General features: G+C 40.3%; 1 protein-coding gene and 1 long non-coding RNA gene across 2 annotated transcripts; both read left to right on the forward strand.

The window, feature by feature from the left end:
• Positions 1 to 751: 751 nt before the first annotated feature.
• Positions 752 to 1,436, forward strand: LOC143876945 (F-box protein At5g49610-like). The gene is made up of 2 exons (XM_077378623.1): positions 752 to 1,212; positions 1,322 to 1,436. Exons 1-2 carry the CDS (start codon positions 752 to 754, stop codon positions 1,434 to 1,436), a joined length of 576 nt encoding a protein of 191 aa, XP_077234738.1.
• Positions 1,437 to 11,065: 9,629 nt separating this feature from the next.
• LOC143877214 (uncharacterized) lies at positions 11,066 to 11,880 on the forward strand. Its single transcript, XR_013250573.1, has 2 exons — positions 11,066 to 11,355; positions 11,455 to 11,880. It is a non-coding gene; the product is annotated as an uncharacterized LOC143877214 (long non-coding RNA).
• Positions 11,881 to 13,573: the final 1,693 nt, after the last annotated feature.

The raw sequence follows: 13,573 nt of genomic DNA on the forward strand, positions 1-13,573 counted from the left end.
ATTTACATCAAAACTCTCTCTTCTCTCTTCACAAACCATTTCGGTAAGTTTCATGTTCGGCGCTTCTTTTCCCATTCTTTTTTGCTTTATTTTTAGTTCACTGTAAGCTTTCTTTATTTTCCTCAAAAGCTAATACTACTCTTTATCAATACGTTAGGCTTTCTTTCTTAAGGGAAGATGAACATGGAGCAGCTTGATCTAATAGTGGCCGGTAATACAGTTGAGGGTGATGATAGTAAACCAATGGAGGCTAGTGATCAATACAAGCCAAGATTTCTATGCGATGGTGTCGTTTTCGAAATTTTAACAAGGGTTTCGTTAGAATCTCTCCTGTCATGCAGATGGGTGTCCAAAGAATGGAGAAGGCTCACGTACGAATCCAATTTCATCCACCACCATTGCCAGAGAACTCAAACAGTTTCTGGGTTTTTCATTCAAGACATATTCAGGTGTAAGTACAGTTCGAGTTTCATCTCGATCGATCACTCACGCACAATTCCCAAGCCCTCACTCAATTTCCTACCAGAAAAGGTTAAGATCGAAGCGTCATCCCATGGGTTATTATGTTGTGTTAACCAAGGGGTAATCAGCCGGGATAAATGTTATTATGTGTGCAAGCCCACAACACAACAATGGAGAAAAATTCCAAAGTCGAAGAATCGATACTTCACTAGCTGAGAGAATTGCAACGTTGGTTCAGTCCTCCAATCCTTTGTGCTATAAGATAGTTCGATTCTCAAAACCTAGAACGATGATCAACAACTATCTGTGCTGCGAGATCTTTGATTCGTCGAATTGGGCATGGAAGCGATCGGGAGACCTAGGATTGCCTCCCTTGGTGGGTTTATCTCCAGGTCCTGGTGTTCTGATCAATGGGACTTTTCATTGGCTTAGGAGCGAAAATTTATTTTTTGCTTATGATATTAATAATGAGACACATAGGAATATTCCATTGCAAGAAGAAGAACCCAAATTGAACGAAGATTATTGGGTCCGCAAATTAATTGTGAATTGCGAAGGGCGTCTTTCATTGCTTTACAGCACAGATCATTGGATCGAGTTGTGGGTAATGACCAAATACTCCCAGTCAATATGGAAGAAGAAGCATAGAGTGAGCTTAGAAGCCTTGAAAAGAGAGGAACCGGGTTCTATAATGTCGGCTCTATATACTGCTGAATTTGCACTAATGACGACCATCTACAAGGTTATATGGTATGATACATGGATTCCTTTGGAACTTTTTCTTGATTTCTATGAAATGTCTTCAGCTATCTTAATTTGGTTTCTTATGTTTTGATTTTATTTTTTTTGTCCTTTTCAGGTACAACTTTGAGAAGAATAAATCAGTGGAGGAAAGGGTGGATCATCTTTTAATAACTGAAGAAGCTTTCAGCTTCCAATCAGATTTAGTTCCATGCAACATGAACACTAGATGAATTCATTTTTTTGTCACATTTATTGGTTACGATTCAAATTTGTATACATTGAATTATTTTATTTATTTTTGAATGGCATACGTTTGTTTAATTGAAATACATTGTGGAATTGATAGAGTGGTTTGGATGGAAGTAAAATAAAGAATTCCTGATTTTTCTTTCTAATTTTGTTTTTTGGAAATATTTCATTAGACAAGAAAATTTCCGGAGAAACCGTGATGTCAAAGTATATCTATTCAAGAGTGATTTGAACTTTTTACTGGAGTTTTGTATGATATTTCACATTGATTTGAATTTTTGTATGAATTGTTGGAGTTAATTTAAATTAATCTATCAATGAACTGCATCACTGGGCCCATTTAGAAAAAGGGTTGGGTCTGAGGATACTGCAATTAACTGTAGCAAAGGAGTTAAATTTGTGTGAAGAAATAAGAAAGCCTCTCTATTCTTAGCCATGGTAAGAGATGAGTACTGTAATTTGTCGTTGAAGTTTGTATACATTGTAAAAAAAAGGTTCAGAGACTTCACCAGACAAGTAGTCTTCAATTCATTGTCCACTTCTAGGGGTATCAAATTGTGGTTTGCCATGGACACTGAAAGAATGGATCTCCAGTGACCGTCGGATCTAAGACTGGGGATGTCAGATGCATCATTCTGCCCAAAATCTATTTCTGATTTTCATTTTAGCTGGTGATGGTAGATGTTAAAAGTGCCCACATTCCATCAAATACTGATCCATGATCTGATGGTGATGGAAATTTGAACCGCGGATCATTCCCCTCTCTGAGAGGATTAGAAATATTCACTTGTGTACGAATGCTTCAGTAGGGTGCGACCTCGTTGATCTGAGCCATTCATTTGGTAGGTTTTGCTTTGGATCTCCAACGGCCAAATCAGTGAGCCGTTCAGAGAAGCCAAAGGTGAGACTCATTATGGCATAGAGAGGAATGCTAGCTGGGCGTGACCTGGTTGTAATACAAAGGGGCACTCCCACTTTTGATTAATCTGAACGGTTCATTTGATAGGCCTTGCTTTAGATCTCCCATGGCCCAACTTCACACCAATCATTCAAATCAAATAATGTTTATTTGTTGTCCTTTGAACCGTTGTTTGCATGAAGTTTTTGGCATCCATGTCAACTACAAAAATACACGTTATTAGAGGTGAGAAGTGAATGGCCTTACTTCTAAGCTATATGAGATTGAAAGCCAGGCCTAACATTATCCTGGCTTTCTTTTGGCATGATGGCTTCTTTCGGGATCTTTTGGCTCAACATTATCCTGCCCAAGGAGCAACCCTATTTTGCACCTTGAATTGATCAAAATATGCAGACTTTCTTACATTTAATGGAGGATATATTAGATCCCGTGTTAGGGTTCTATGGCTATCCGAGACACTATCATTTAGCTATTACAATTCTTCTCCTAATAGCTGGTCAACATGTAAAGGACGAGACCAACTGGGGCATTGGTAGGGCTGCAACTCGGGCCAGGCGGGTCAGGTTTTGGAGAACCCAACCCTATCCGAGAAATATCTCAGGTCGGGTCGGGTTGGGTTTTTTTTTTGGAAAACCCACGATTCCCAAACCCCGGCCCTACCCATGATAAATCTCGGGTCGGGTTTTTTCACGTTGACGCAATTTTTAAAGGAAAATTCTTGTTTGGCAAGGCAACTCAACTCATAGAAGCAGAAATTACACTTGAATCAAACAATGACGTAATTACACTCACATTACACTTGAATCAAACAATGTTGTAATTACAATCAAACAATGCTGAATCAAACACTTGAATCAACTCAACTCATAGAAGCAGAAATTACACTCACATACAATAACAGTGGGTGCGTGGGTTTTCACTTTTAACTTTTAACTAACAATAGAAAAAAATGTACATACTATAACTTATGTAACTCGGGTAGGGTGGGGTCGGGCCCCTTCAAACCCGGCTCGACCCGAGATTCATGCGGGCTTTTGAATGCTCAACCCGGCTCGACCCGAAACCAATGAAACCTGAACCCAACCCTGGCTATTTTCGGGTCAGGTCGATGCGGGTCGGGTAAAACCCGGCTCGAGTTGCAGCCCTAGGCATTGGTCATGGCCTAAAAAGGTATTTTAGAGGCTCAACAAGGTCTATTTACATACAGGGTTATAAAGGCCTCTATAATATCCTAACAAACATGCTCAATTATCTCCTAACCTTGCTAGTTTCGTCCATTCATGTTACATTGATTCCTCCTAAATATTTCATTTCAATCAACTTGAATTTGGATCTATCTCAATATCTCTTAGAAGATCCAAGATTTGAAAGAGGGGGGATCCTAATATTCTTATCTTTTCTATAAACCACAAATAGACATCGATTTTGAAAGAGGGGGGATCCGAATTTTCTTACCTTTTCTATAGACCACAAATAGGCCATTGGCAAAGGGCATGACGGTCACAATGGGGCCCAGCTGTGAACAACTGGAGATTATCCGGTGGTTCCCACATAATTCTCTGGGCTAAGTAGCCTAAATTAGATGGTTTCAATCGCTGAATAGGGCAGATTTTGCTCTGACTTAGGAAATGAATGATTTAGATCATTGAGCTGAGTGGCCCCACTTGTACTTTTAACGAATGGGTTAGATTTTGCTGCAACTTAGGAAAATGATTTAGATCACTGAGATGAGTGCACCACTAGTACTTTTAACGAATGGAAATATAATAACGCTATTTATAAACAAAAGGGGAATAAAATAAGGGAAATGATATCAATGCTGCAATGTTTTTATAAGATGGGAGACGCTTCATGTCGTGTAGCATTTAAAGGGCTGTCAGCACAATATTACATTGTGTAGCATTTAAAGGGCCGTCAGCAGAATATTACAGTTCTCAAACAAGCTCTTTCAAGCCTTCTTAATAGTAAAATACAAGATACTTTCGCACATCTTTCAAGCCTGCTTTTCCGGCTTTGTTTTGGATTTTGAGAATTGACTTAAGATTCCAAAAACTGATTGTTGTACTTAAAATTGAGTGCGGAGTCCGAAACAAATTGTGTTGTTTAAAATTGCGTACAATTTTGAGCAGAATAATCAGTTTTGGACTCAAAATTCAAAGGGATTTGCTAAGCTCCATCGCAAAAGGGTTACCTCGTGAATGACATTCACGAGGTGGCTGGTCTGATGTGCGACATACCAGCCGCGAAAACCCTTTTGCGATGGACACTAGCAATTCTCAAATTCAAAACGAGCAAGGTCATGTGCATCAAGTAGGGGTGCAACTTGGGCGGGTTCAACCCTGGAAAAAGTCGGGTTGGGTTGAGTTCGGGTCGGGTTCGGGTTCGGGTCCGGGTTCGGGTTGAGTTCGGGTCAAGTTCGGGTTGAGGGCTTGGACAACCCGACCCGCGTTCAACCCGACATTCTTAATATTTTATAAGCTTAAAATCTCGGGTTGGGTCGGGTCGGGTTGAACTCGGGTTGGGTCAGGTTCTGGTTGGCAAAAAGGGTTCCTCGGGCCAAGTAGGGTTGAACCTCGTCGGGTCGGGTTCGGGTTGAGGAAATGGTTGGTCGGGTTGGATTCTGGTTGAGGCCAACCCGAACTCGACCCGCCCGAGTTGCACCCCTAGGAGCATGTGCAGGCTGCTATATTTACTACTACTAGCTGTTTGATTGAAGGATAATCTAACCTTGGATTACTACTAACAAGTAGGGTCATTTTCTTTGAAATGGGAGTATTTTGGGTTTTTTTCAAGGACAAGTTAGATTACTACTAAACGAGAACGGTCATTTTCTACGAAATAGGGGTATTTTGGCTTTTCTGATAGCACGTTTATTTGATCATCTTTACCAGGAGGAATGATAGAATGAAGGGCGCTCTTGCAAAAATCAGCTCCAAGGGCGCCGCTATTGGTGGATTTTTGCAAAGTCAACATGTTTTCAGCGCATTCCACTTTTTTTGGAGCTTCACTTTTCAAAAATCCACCAATAGGGGCGCCCTTGGAGCTGATTTTTGCAAGGGCGCCCTTCATTCTATCATTCCTCTTTTATGAGATACGGGTACTTCAGTCATTTTTTTAATGAAATATAGGTGTTATAAGATTTTTTTTTTCATTTTTAAAATTTTATTTTATTGTTTTCATTTTTTCTTTGTCTCAATCAGGCTCTCTTTGGTTGCAGGAATTTATTAGAAAAGGTTGGAAAGGAATTTTTTTAAAGGTTTCTACTTTCATACACATGACAAAAAAAGATAAATTGAACCAAGCCTAATAAATTTTTACTTAGATGGAGCTTTAATTTTTGATGATATCCCTTTAAATCAACCATAATCCTATCATTTTCCTCAAAATTGTGGAAAGAAAAAAAAAATCTAAGAGCCTCGGCAAGGGATTGTGTAAGGTGTGGGATCCTCCCGCCTATGGATTACCGATGCTTAAATTTGACGGATCCAGCTTGGGTAATCCCGGCCCAGCTGGTATTGGGGGTGTTCTTCGAGATGAGTCAGGGACTATTAATTGGGCCAATACACAGCAACCACCTGGCCCCACACACGTCAGTACGTCACCATGTTGGTGTCGCGTGGATTAGGTCAGTGGGGTCCCCATCTCAGTTACCGATTTCAAAAAAAACATAGAGTAAAGAGAGAGAGAGAGAGAGAGAGAGAGAGAGAGAGAGAGAGGAATAGAGAGGGCGAGAGAAGAGAGAGAGAGAGAGAGAGTGGAATAGAGAGGGCGAGAGAAGAGAGAGAGAGAGAGAGAGAGAGAGAGAGTGGAATAGAGAGGGCGAGAGAAGAGAGAGAAGGGAGAGGAAGAGAGAAAGAGAGAGAAAGAAGAAGAGAGGGAGCCGCCGAGGTCGACCATCTGGAAAAGCTATCGGAGAGTGTCTTGAGGCCGGAGAATTCGATCGGAGGTGATACTGATCATTTGGTATTGGACTTTGAATTATGTGGGAAGGAGAAGGTAGTGACAAGGAAGGGATACTGCAAAACTTTAACATGTTATGTGTGCATTTAATATTGAAACTGTAAAAACTTGCATTGTCTCCTAGCATGATTTATTCAAATATGTTTGCAGTAATAATTATAAATCGTTGTCAGCGCATTGCTGGGTGTATTTGTAATTGCTCGACGTCGGTATTACGAATACCGATCGTGGTTGGCTCATGATGGATGGTACAAGTTTGTAGACCTACCGATGGGATAAAAATAAAAATGTGTTGGCCCTCTTAAGTTAATGGAGGTAAAATAATTGACAACCGTGCTTGTCACATGAGCATTTGTTCATATTTTACCTGTTCTGATAGCACTTGTGCATGTTGCTAGAGGTGTTTGAGATGATTGGTTTCAGAGACCTTTCACGTTTGTGAGGTTCCACATTGCAAGCGTGCGGCGGTTGTCAAGTGCCTCGGGTTGTGGCGTGGCATTGATGTTCTTTGTTGGAGCCGAACAAGAGCATGTACAAGAAAGATAATTCAAACAAGAGCAGAACATTGGCTTGGACATCAAAGGTAAGCTAACCGGACAGGAAAGTTAATCTTAAAATTGAAATACCATATGGTGTGTTATTAGCCATTGGATTAAAATGGTGTTGGATAAGGGGTAGTATATAAGCTAATCCCTTTTCTCTCAAGTCGTATGGAAAACACACAACCGAAAGCCTCCTTTTTGGAGGAGCAGTCTCTCTGCCACTGTAGCCCATTTGATCAGGTAGTTTGAATTGATCCACGCTCTTCTTCTCATTATTCATCCCCGATTGCATTTTAAACCCTTTTAAGATTTAAGACTAAGACCACATGCAAAAGGCAGAGATAAGAAAAACCCAAATGCAAAAACATAAAATAAGCAACAGACAAAGTTCCGTGCACATACTTGTCTTCTATAATTAGTATTTGGGCATGGAGCTTGCGAGAGTGGGGAAATAGTTCCGACTATGCCCTGAACCGCGGGAGACCGTAAAACCAACATGACTGACTATATCGTATGCTCATGCCAAGAGGAAGAGGAGAGGAGAGAGAGGGGATTATTTTTTGTTTTACATCCGAAATCTTCCACCCAATAAAATCGAAAAGACCAAGAAAAAAAAAAAAAATCTACTGTGTTCAATTGAGCAATCTTCATCATTTGAGAATCTAAAGAGAAAAAATCCCTTTGCCAAAGTATACATTTGGAAGTTACCTTTCAACTTCCATCTCTTATGTAGGAAATCTCTGAAAGCCACATAGTACCGCATCTTCCCCATGAGATAGCCCACCAGACAATTATCTCATCTTTCTTTAACCACTTCTTCATCATCGACTTTCGCTGTAAGTTCTTCTTCTCCATTATCTTCTGGATCGGTATCTTTGTAAGCGGCTGGTTCAACATATTCAAGGTCTGGTTCAACTTGGTTTGCAGCATTTCTGGCAAAGAGTGGGTTCCATGCACCTCGATTTATGTAAACAAACCCTTCTTTCCGGGGAAGGGACCCTTTTTTCTGGAGAAGAGCTGGAAAGCTATCAGGGGTAGCGAGGCCTTGGGAAACACGAGGAAGATCAGGACCTTCAATTTGATTTGAAATCTTTCGCCGCCCAATGCAACCCTAGCTCTGTTTGGTTGCCGGGTATTTTTTGTTCCCGGGAATTATGTGGGAGAGTAAGTTAAATTTTGGTCCCATCCCATGTTTGGTTGCCTTTTAGCACTAGGTTTTTTTTAATCCCACTCTTGTAATGATTACTTGTGGGGTGAATTTTTTAATCCCACTTTTGTAATGATTGCCTTTTCATCCCATCCCAAGATAACCCCAAGAACAAAAATAAACGCAGGAACCAAAAATAAGCTTGAGAAGAATTTTTTTTCTACCCAACAGTTCAAGCAACCAAACAAAGGTGTTTTTTTTTTCCCACCATATCTCCCATGCTCTGTTTGGTTGCTGGGTTTTTTTTGTTCCCAGGATTTATGTGGGTAAAGGTTTAGTGGTCACATCAGCTTTTTCTTGCTGACATCAGCAAAATCTTGTCTTGAAAAGGGTGTTCTCTCTTTCTCTCTCTATCCTCTCTCTCCACTCATCATAATATCTTTCTCTAATTAATGCTTGTCCCCTCTTTTGTCTCCTACCCATAGTTGTAAATACCGTTTCGTTTCGTCCGGAATGGACGAAACGAACCGGTTTCGTTCAAATTCCGGAATGAAATTGGCAAAATTTCGTTTCGGACGAAATTTCGTTCCATTTCGTCCATTCCGGACGAAATTTTCCGAAATCCGGAATTTCGTCCATTCCGGACGAAATTCTCCATTCCGGCCGAAATCGTCCATAACGGCTAGTTTGACTTGCAGAATTTACGACAATGCCCCTGCAACGGCTCTTTTTGGTTTTTGACAATTTTAACCTCAAAATGTGACCGTTTATAGCTGTTGGGAAGGGTATTTTAGTCATTTTTAAATGCACAATTAATAAAAAACTCTATAAATAGCATTTTCCCTACCTTCTTTTCCTCCACCTTCACATAAGTGATTCTCCTTCTCTTCTCTACTTTCACTTACACTATCTATTCTACTAAATTTCCTACAAGTCTACCCTCTTCTTCAATTCAATCCAAGTCTATTTTGGAGCAAAGGGAAGGCATATATTCAACTTACCACTACAAGAAGTCAAGAACTATTTCCAAAGGCTTATTTCAAGTGAGTGAAGGCTAATTTTTTCTTCTTCTCTTCAACTCAAGTTCAACCCCAAGGTTCTCTTTATTTCTTTCCATTTCCTTTCTTTTATTTCTTACTTCATTTGTCCCCTTCTACTTCATTTTTTTGTAATTTGTTTCAATTTTCTTTCTTCTAATTCATTTTTCCCCTTCTTCTACTTCATTTCAGAATGAGTGGGTCGGGTTCGGGACCTTCTGCAGGAGCATCCTCTATTGGTTCGGCACCCGCTAGATCGGATGACCCGGCATGGTCTTACGGTACATTGGTTCCGGGTCAAAGAAATAAAATAACTTGCATATTCTGTGGCAAAGTCATATCGGGTGGAGGTATAACCCGCTTGAAAGAACATTTAGCGGCTGTTCCTGGTGAAGTAGCATCATGCAAAAAAGTGACTGAAGATGTAAAATATCGAATGAAGCACCTTTTAGATGCAAAGAGAAAAGAAAGGGCTAGGATGAGCATATCCAGAGCAGAGGTTGGAGGTTTTTATGGCACACCAGACGAAGAAGAAGAGCAGGATGAAGAAGACCTTGGCACACAATTGCCTCAAGTCCCTCAACGAAGAGGTAAGGAAGTTCTTGTAGAACCGAGTGGTACAAAAAGGAAGAAGAAGGGAATCACAGGAGGGATCAGGAATTTCTTTGCAGCACGAACAACCCCTGGAGCCCAGCCAAGCATTAAAAGTGCTTTGGCTACTAAAGAAACAATGGATAGAGCAGACATGGCGGTTGGCATGCTTTGCTACGATGCCAATCTCCCTTTCAACGTTGCCAATTCACCTTTCTGGCAACCTATGTTTGACGCTGTGAATGCCGTGGGTTCGGGTTATAAGGCACCTACTTATCATGCTTTAAGGGGTCCCATTTTGAAGAATACAGTGGATGAGGTAAACAACTACTTGGAGGAAATTAAGATGTCGTGGAGATACACTGGTTGTAGCATTATGGCAGATGGATGGACAGACACCAAACAACGTTCCCTAATCAACTTTTTGGTGTACTGCCCTAAAGGAGTCATATTCCTCAAATCCGTTGATGCATCTGGCATAGTGAAGAATGCCGATGAATTATACAATATCTTTGCAAAGATTGTCGGAGAGGTGAATCCGGAATATGTGGTGCAATTTGTAACTGACAGTGAGCCAAGTTACAAAGCTGCTGGGAAAGGACTAGAAGCCGCGTTTGGTACATTCTTCTGGACTCCGTGCGCAGCTCATTGCTTAGATCTCATCTTGGAGCATCTGTGCAAACCGACTGTATTTCCTCACATAGCAACCACAATTGAGAGGGCTCGAACGATTACAAAGTTCATCTACAACCATGGAAGCCTCTTGAATTTGATGAGGAAGAAGTTCACAGGAGGGAAGGAGTTGTGCCGCCCTGCTGCAACCAGATTTGCTACAAATTTCATTAGCATACAAAGTCTGGTGTTGAATCGGAAAGCACTTCAGCAGATGTTTGTGTCTGATGAGTATAGTACTAGTAGGTTTGTCCAACACCCACTGAGTGAAGGGGTAGTTAGTACTGTGTTGGATAAATCTTTTTGGGACCAATGCAAGTACATTCTAAACATCAGCGAGCCTTTAGTGAGAGTGCTGCGCTTGGTAGATCGGCAGGACAAACCGGCGATGGGTTACCTATATGAGGCTATGGATAAGGCCAAAGAGAACATCAAGGAGAGGTTGAAGAGAAAATCAGATTACAATCCCATCTGGAGGATCATCGACCAAAGATGGGATAGGCAACTCCACAGTCCCCTCCATGCAGCAGGATATTTTCTTAACCCTGCTCTCTTTTTCACTCCTACCTTCTCTAGGCACAGTGAAGTAACCAGAGGCTTGTTGGCATGCATCACTCGATTGGTACCTGATGAAGGTACACAAGACCTCATCACCAATCAGATTGAGGATTATCGAGAGGCTAAGGGTATGTTTGGAATGAAGCTTGCAATCCGCAACCGAACGAAGTTGGGACCGGGTATATTTGAGTTTTTTGTTTAATTAAGTATAATTCATTTTAACTTTCAGTTTCTCAACAAATAATGATTTACTATTTGTTACTTTACAGTTGCATGGTGGAATCAATTCGGAGGTGACGTGGAAGAATTACAGACATTTGCGATCAGAATTCTCAGTCAGACCTGCAGTGCGACTGGGTGTGAAAGGAATTGGAGCACCTTCGAACACATTCACTCTGCAAAGAGAAATAGGTTGGAGCACCAGAGATTAGATGACTTGGTGTTTGTCCATTACAATCTTAAGTTTCGAGAAAGGTATACAACGTAATATAATGTTTTCAACTCTCACCTCATCACTTTAAGCTTTTAAGTTTAACCTTTGACATTGATTAAACTTAATGTTTTCCTTTTCAGGGACTTGTTGAGGAAATCATCTACCACTAGTGACCCTTTGAGCATAGACCATCTGGATGTCATGATGGATTGGGTTGCAGAAGAAGAAGATGTCATATTCACGCCGGAAGACATTGGGTGGGAAAATCTTGAAGCACCTACTGTTGTGGTTGGGGCCGGGGACGACAACGACGACTTTCTCATGCCTCTTGAAGAAGATGTCCATACTGGTGGTCCAGGTGGTGATGACGGCGGCGGCGACGACGACGAAGAAGACATTGAGTATGATCATCCGGGTTATGATGACTGAGAGTTGTTGCTACTAGCTATTGTCTATGTTTCATTTTCATGTATCTTTTTTTTTTAATGTTTTTCTATGTATCAGACTATCAGTTGCACTTGTGCAAGACTTTATGTGTTTAAGTAATGAATATGCCTTTTGGGACACATATTTTGGACTATTTATTAGTTTTTCATCTTTTTCTATTGATTTTTTATTTTTTTGGATTTTTCTCATATTTTTTAATATATTTTTTGTGTGAACGAAAAGTTTCGACCGAAATGCACCGAAATGACCGAAATCCCACCGAAATTCCGTTTCGGTGGCCAAAACGAAATGGCGACCGAAACGGAATTTACAACTAAGCTCCTACCTTTACCCACATAAATCCCAGGAGAAAAAAAAAACCCGGCATCCAAACAGAGTATCTCCCAAGGATTTTTTTTCTCCCACATAACCAAACATGGGATTTTTATTTTACCAGGATACTTCTAGGACTTTTTTTTTCCCACCTATCTCCCAGGGTATTTTTTTTCTCCCACATAACTCCCAGGAACAAAAAAAAAACCCGGCAACCATACAGAGCAAGGTTTCTCGCCTCATCTAAACGTGGGTTTATGAGGCGACGCGCTGGAAAGAGATAAGTCAAGTCTAGCCTTTTCCAAAAGACTGAGATGAGCTGGAGTCCTAGGTATCTGATGGTTAAGGTCTCTGTCAATGTCTTTTTGTGAAGTGTCACCATCAGTGGACCCTTTTCCAGTCGTCTTCAACCTCTCAGCTGCCTCTGGATTGTGCACCATGTTTTTTGTAACTTTCAACGAGATGGGGCCAGCTTCATTTTAGGCCATTTGAACAGGAGAGTTTGATTTTCCCCCCTTCCGTTTTCTTCTTTTTGCCAGAAGAAGAAGCATAGATTAAAGGGGTTTCATCTTTCGCACCTCGGTTTCCATCTGTGATCTGCCTTGCTTCCCCATTGAACTGTTTTTTCAACTCCTCACCCCTTAAAATACCTGAATCATGCGCCTTACTCTTGTCCATAGCAACATTTAAACCAACAATAGAGGCTTGGGCACACCAGGATCAAAATAGGAGAACAACTGGTTTTTTCATTTTATTCATGTGTTATAGCGGTGAGACAAAGGTGGCTTGAAGAAGCTATGGATACTGTAGAAGCTGTTGGTTGATGAAGAAAGCAAAATGTTGGTGGAATAAGCTAATGGGTGTCTTTCCAGGGCAGACAAGAAAGGGAGAAGAACAACTATTGATTTGGACCCTCATATAAGTAGCATTATCGGATCCCAAAAAGAGACCCTTCAACCCTTGCCGTCCTCTATTTCTATGAGAACAATAAGAAAATCCCAAATGAACTTCTCTTGAGACAATTAGATCAATTGATCTGAATTTTATTTTTAAAAATATAGGCAACGCAATCATAACAATTGTGATCTTTTTGTTTAGACCAAGATTAAATCATACTTTCTTTTTTTTTAATTTATAAAAAATTAATTATTTTTTAAATGCAAGAAAAGTGACTTATTTTTTTACTATTTTTATAAAGCGACTTATTTACTAGTGTGATTTTTACGATTTTTTATTTTTTAATTTTAGTTCCTTTGCTGATTATTTCAATCCAATACAGAGGTTTTTAAGATTTTAATTTTTATATTTTATAGTTGAGAATATATAATTGTAAAAATATATATTTTTTCAAAAATAGGTCTTTAGCGCCGGACATGACCGCTGATAAAGACAAAAAAACCCAAATATACATTCAATGACTGCTCAAATTTTGGAAACCCAAAGTAATCCAGCATAAGAATGTAGGTGGCTGGAGAATGAAATTCAATTTGAAGAATGAAA

Source organism: Tasmannia lanceolata, unplaced genomic scaffold, assembly GCF_043159265.1.
Source record: "Tasmannia lanceolata isolate RefF3 unplaced genomic scaffold, GAP_Taslan_0.1 ptg000005l, whole genome shotgun sequence".
In the NCBI taxonomy this organism is placed as follows: domain Eukaryota; kingdom Viridiplantae; phylum Streptophyta; class Magnoliopsida; order Canellales; family Winteraceae; genus Tasmannia; species Tasmannia lanceolata.

Excerpts from the sequence above, each read along its gene's own strand:
- LOC143876945 (XM_077378623.1), top strand. The coding sequence starts at position 752 with ATGATCAACAACTATCTGTGCTGCGAGATCTTTGATTCGTCGAATTGG. Across the intron at positions 1,213-1,321 it reads ACCATCTACAAGGTTATATG|GTACAACTTTGAGAAGAATA; the intron begins GTATGATACATG and ends TGTCCTTTTCAG.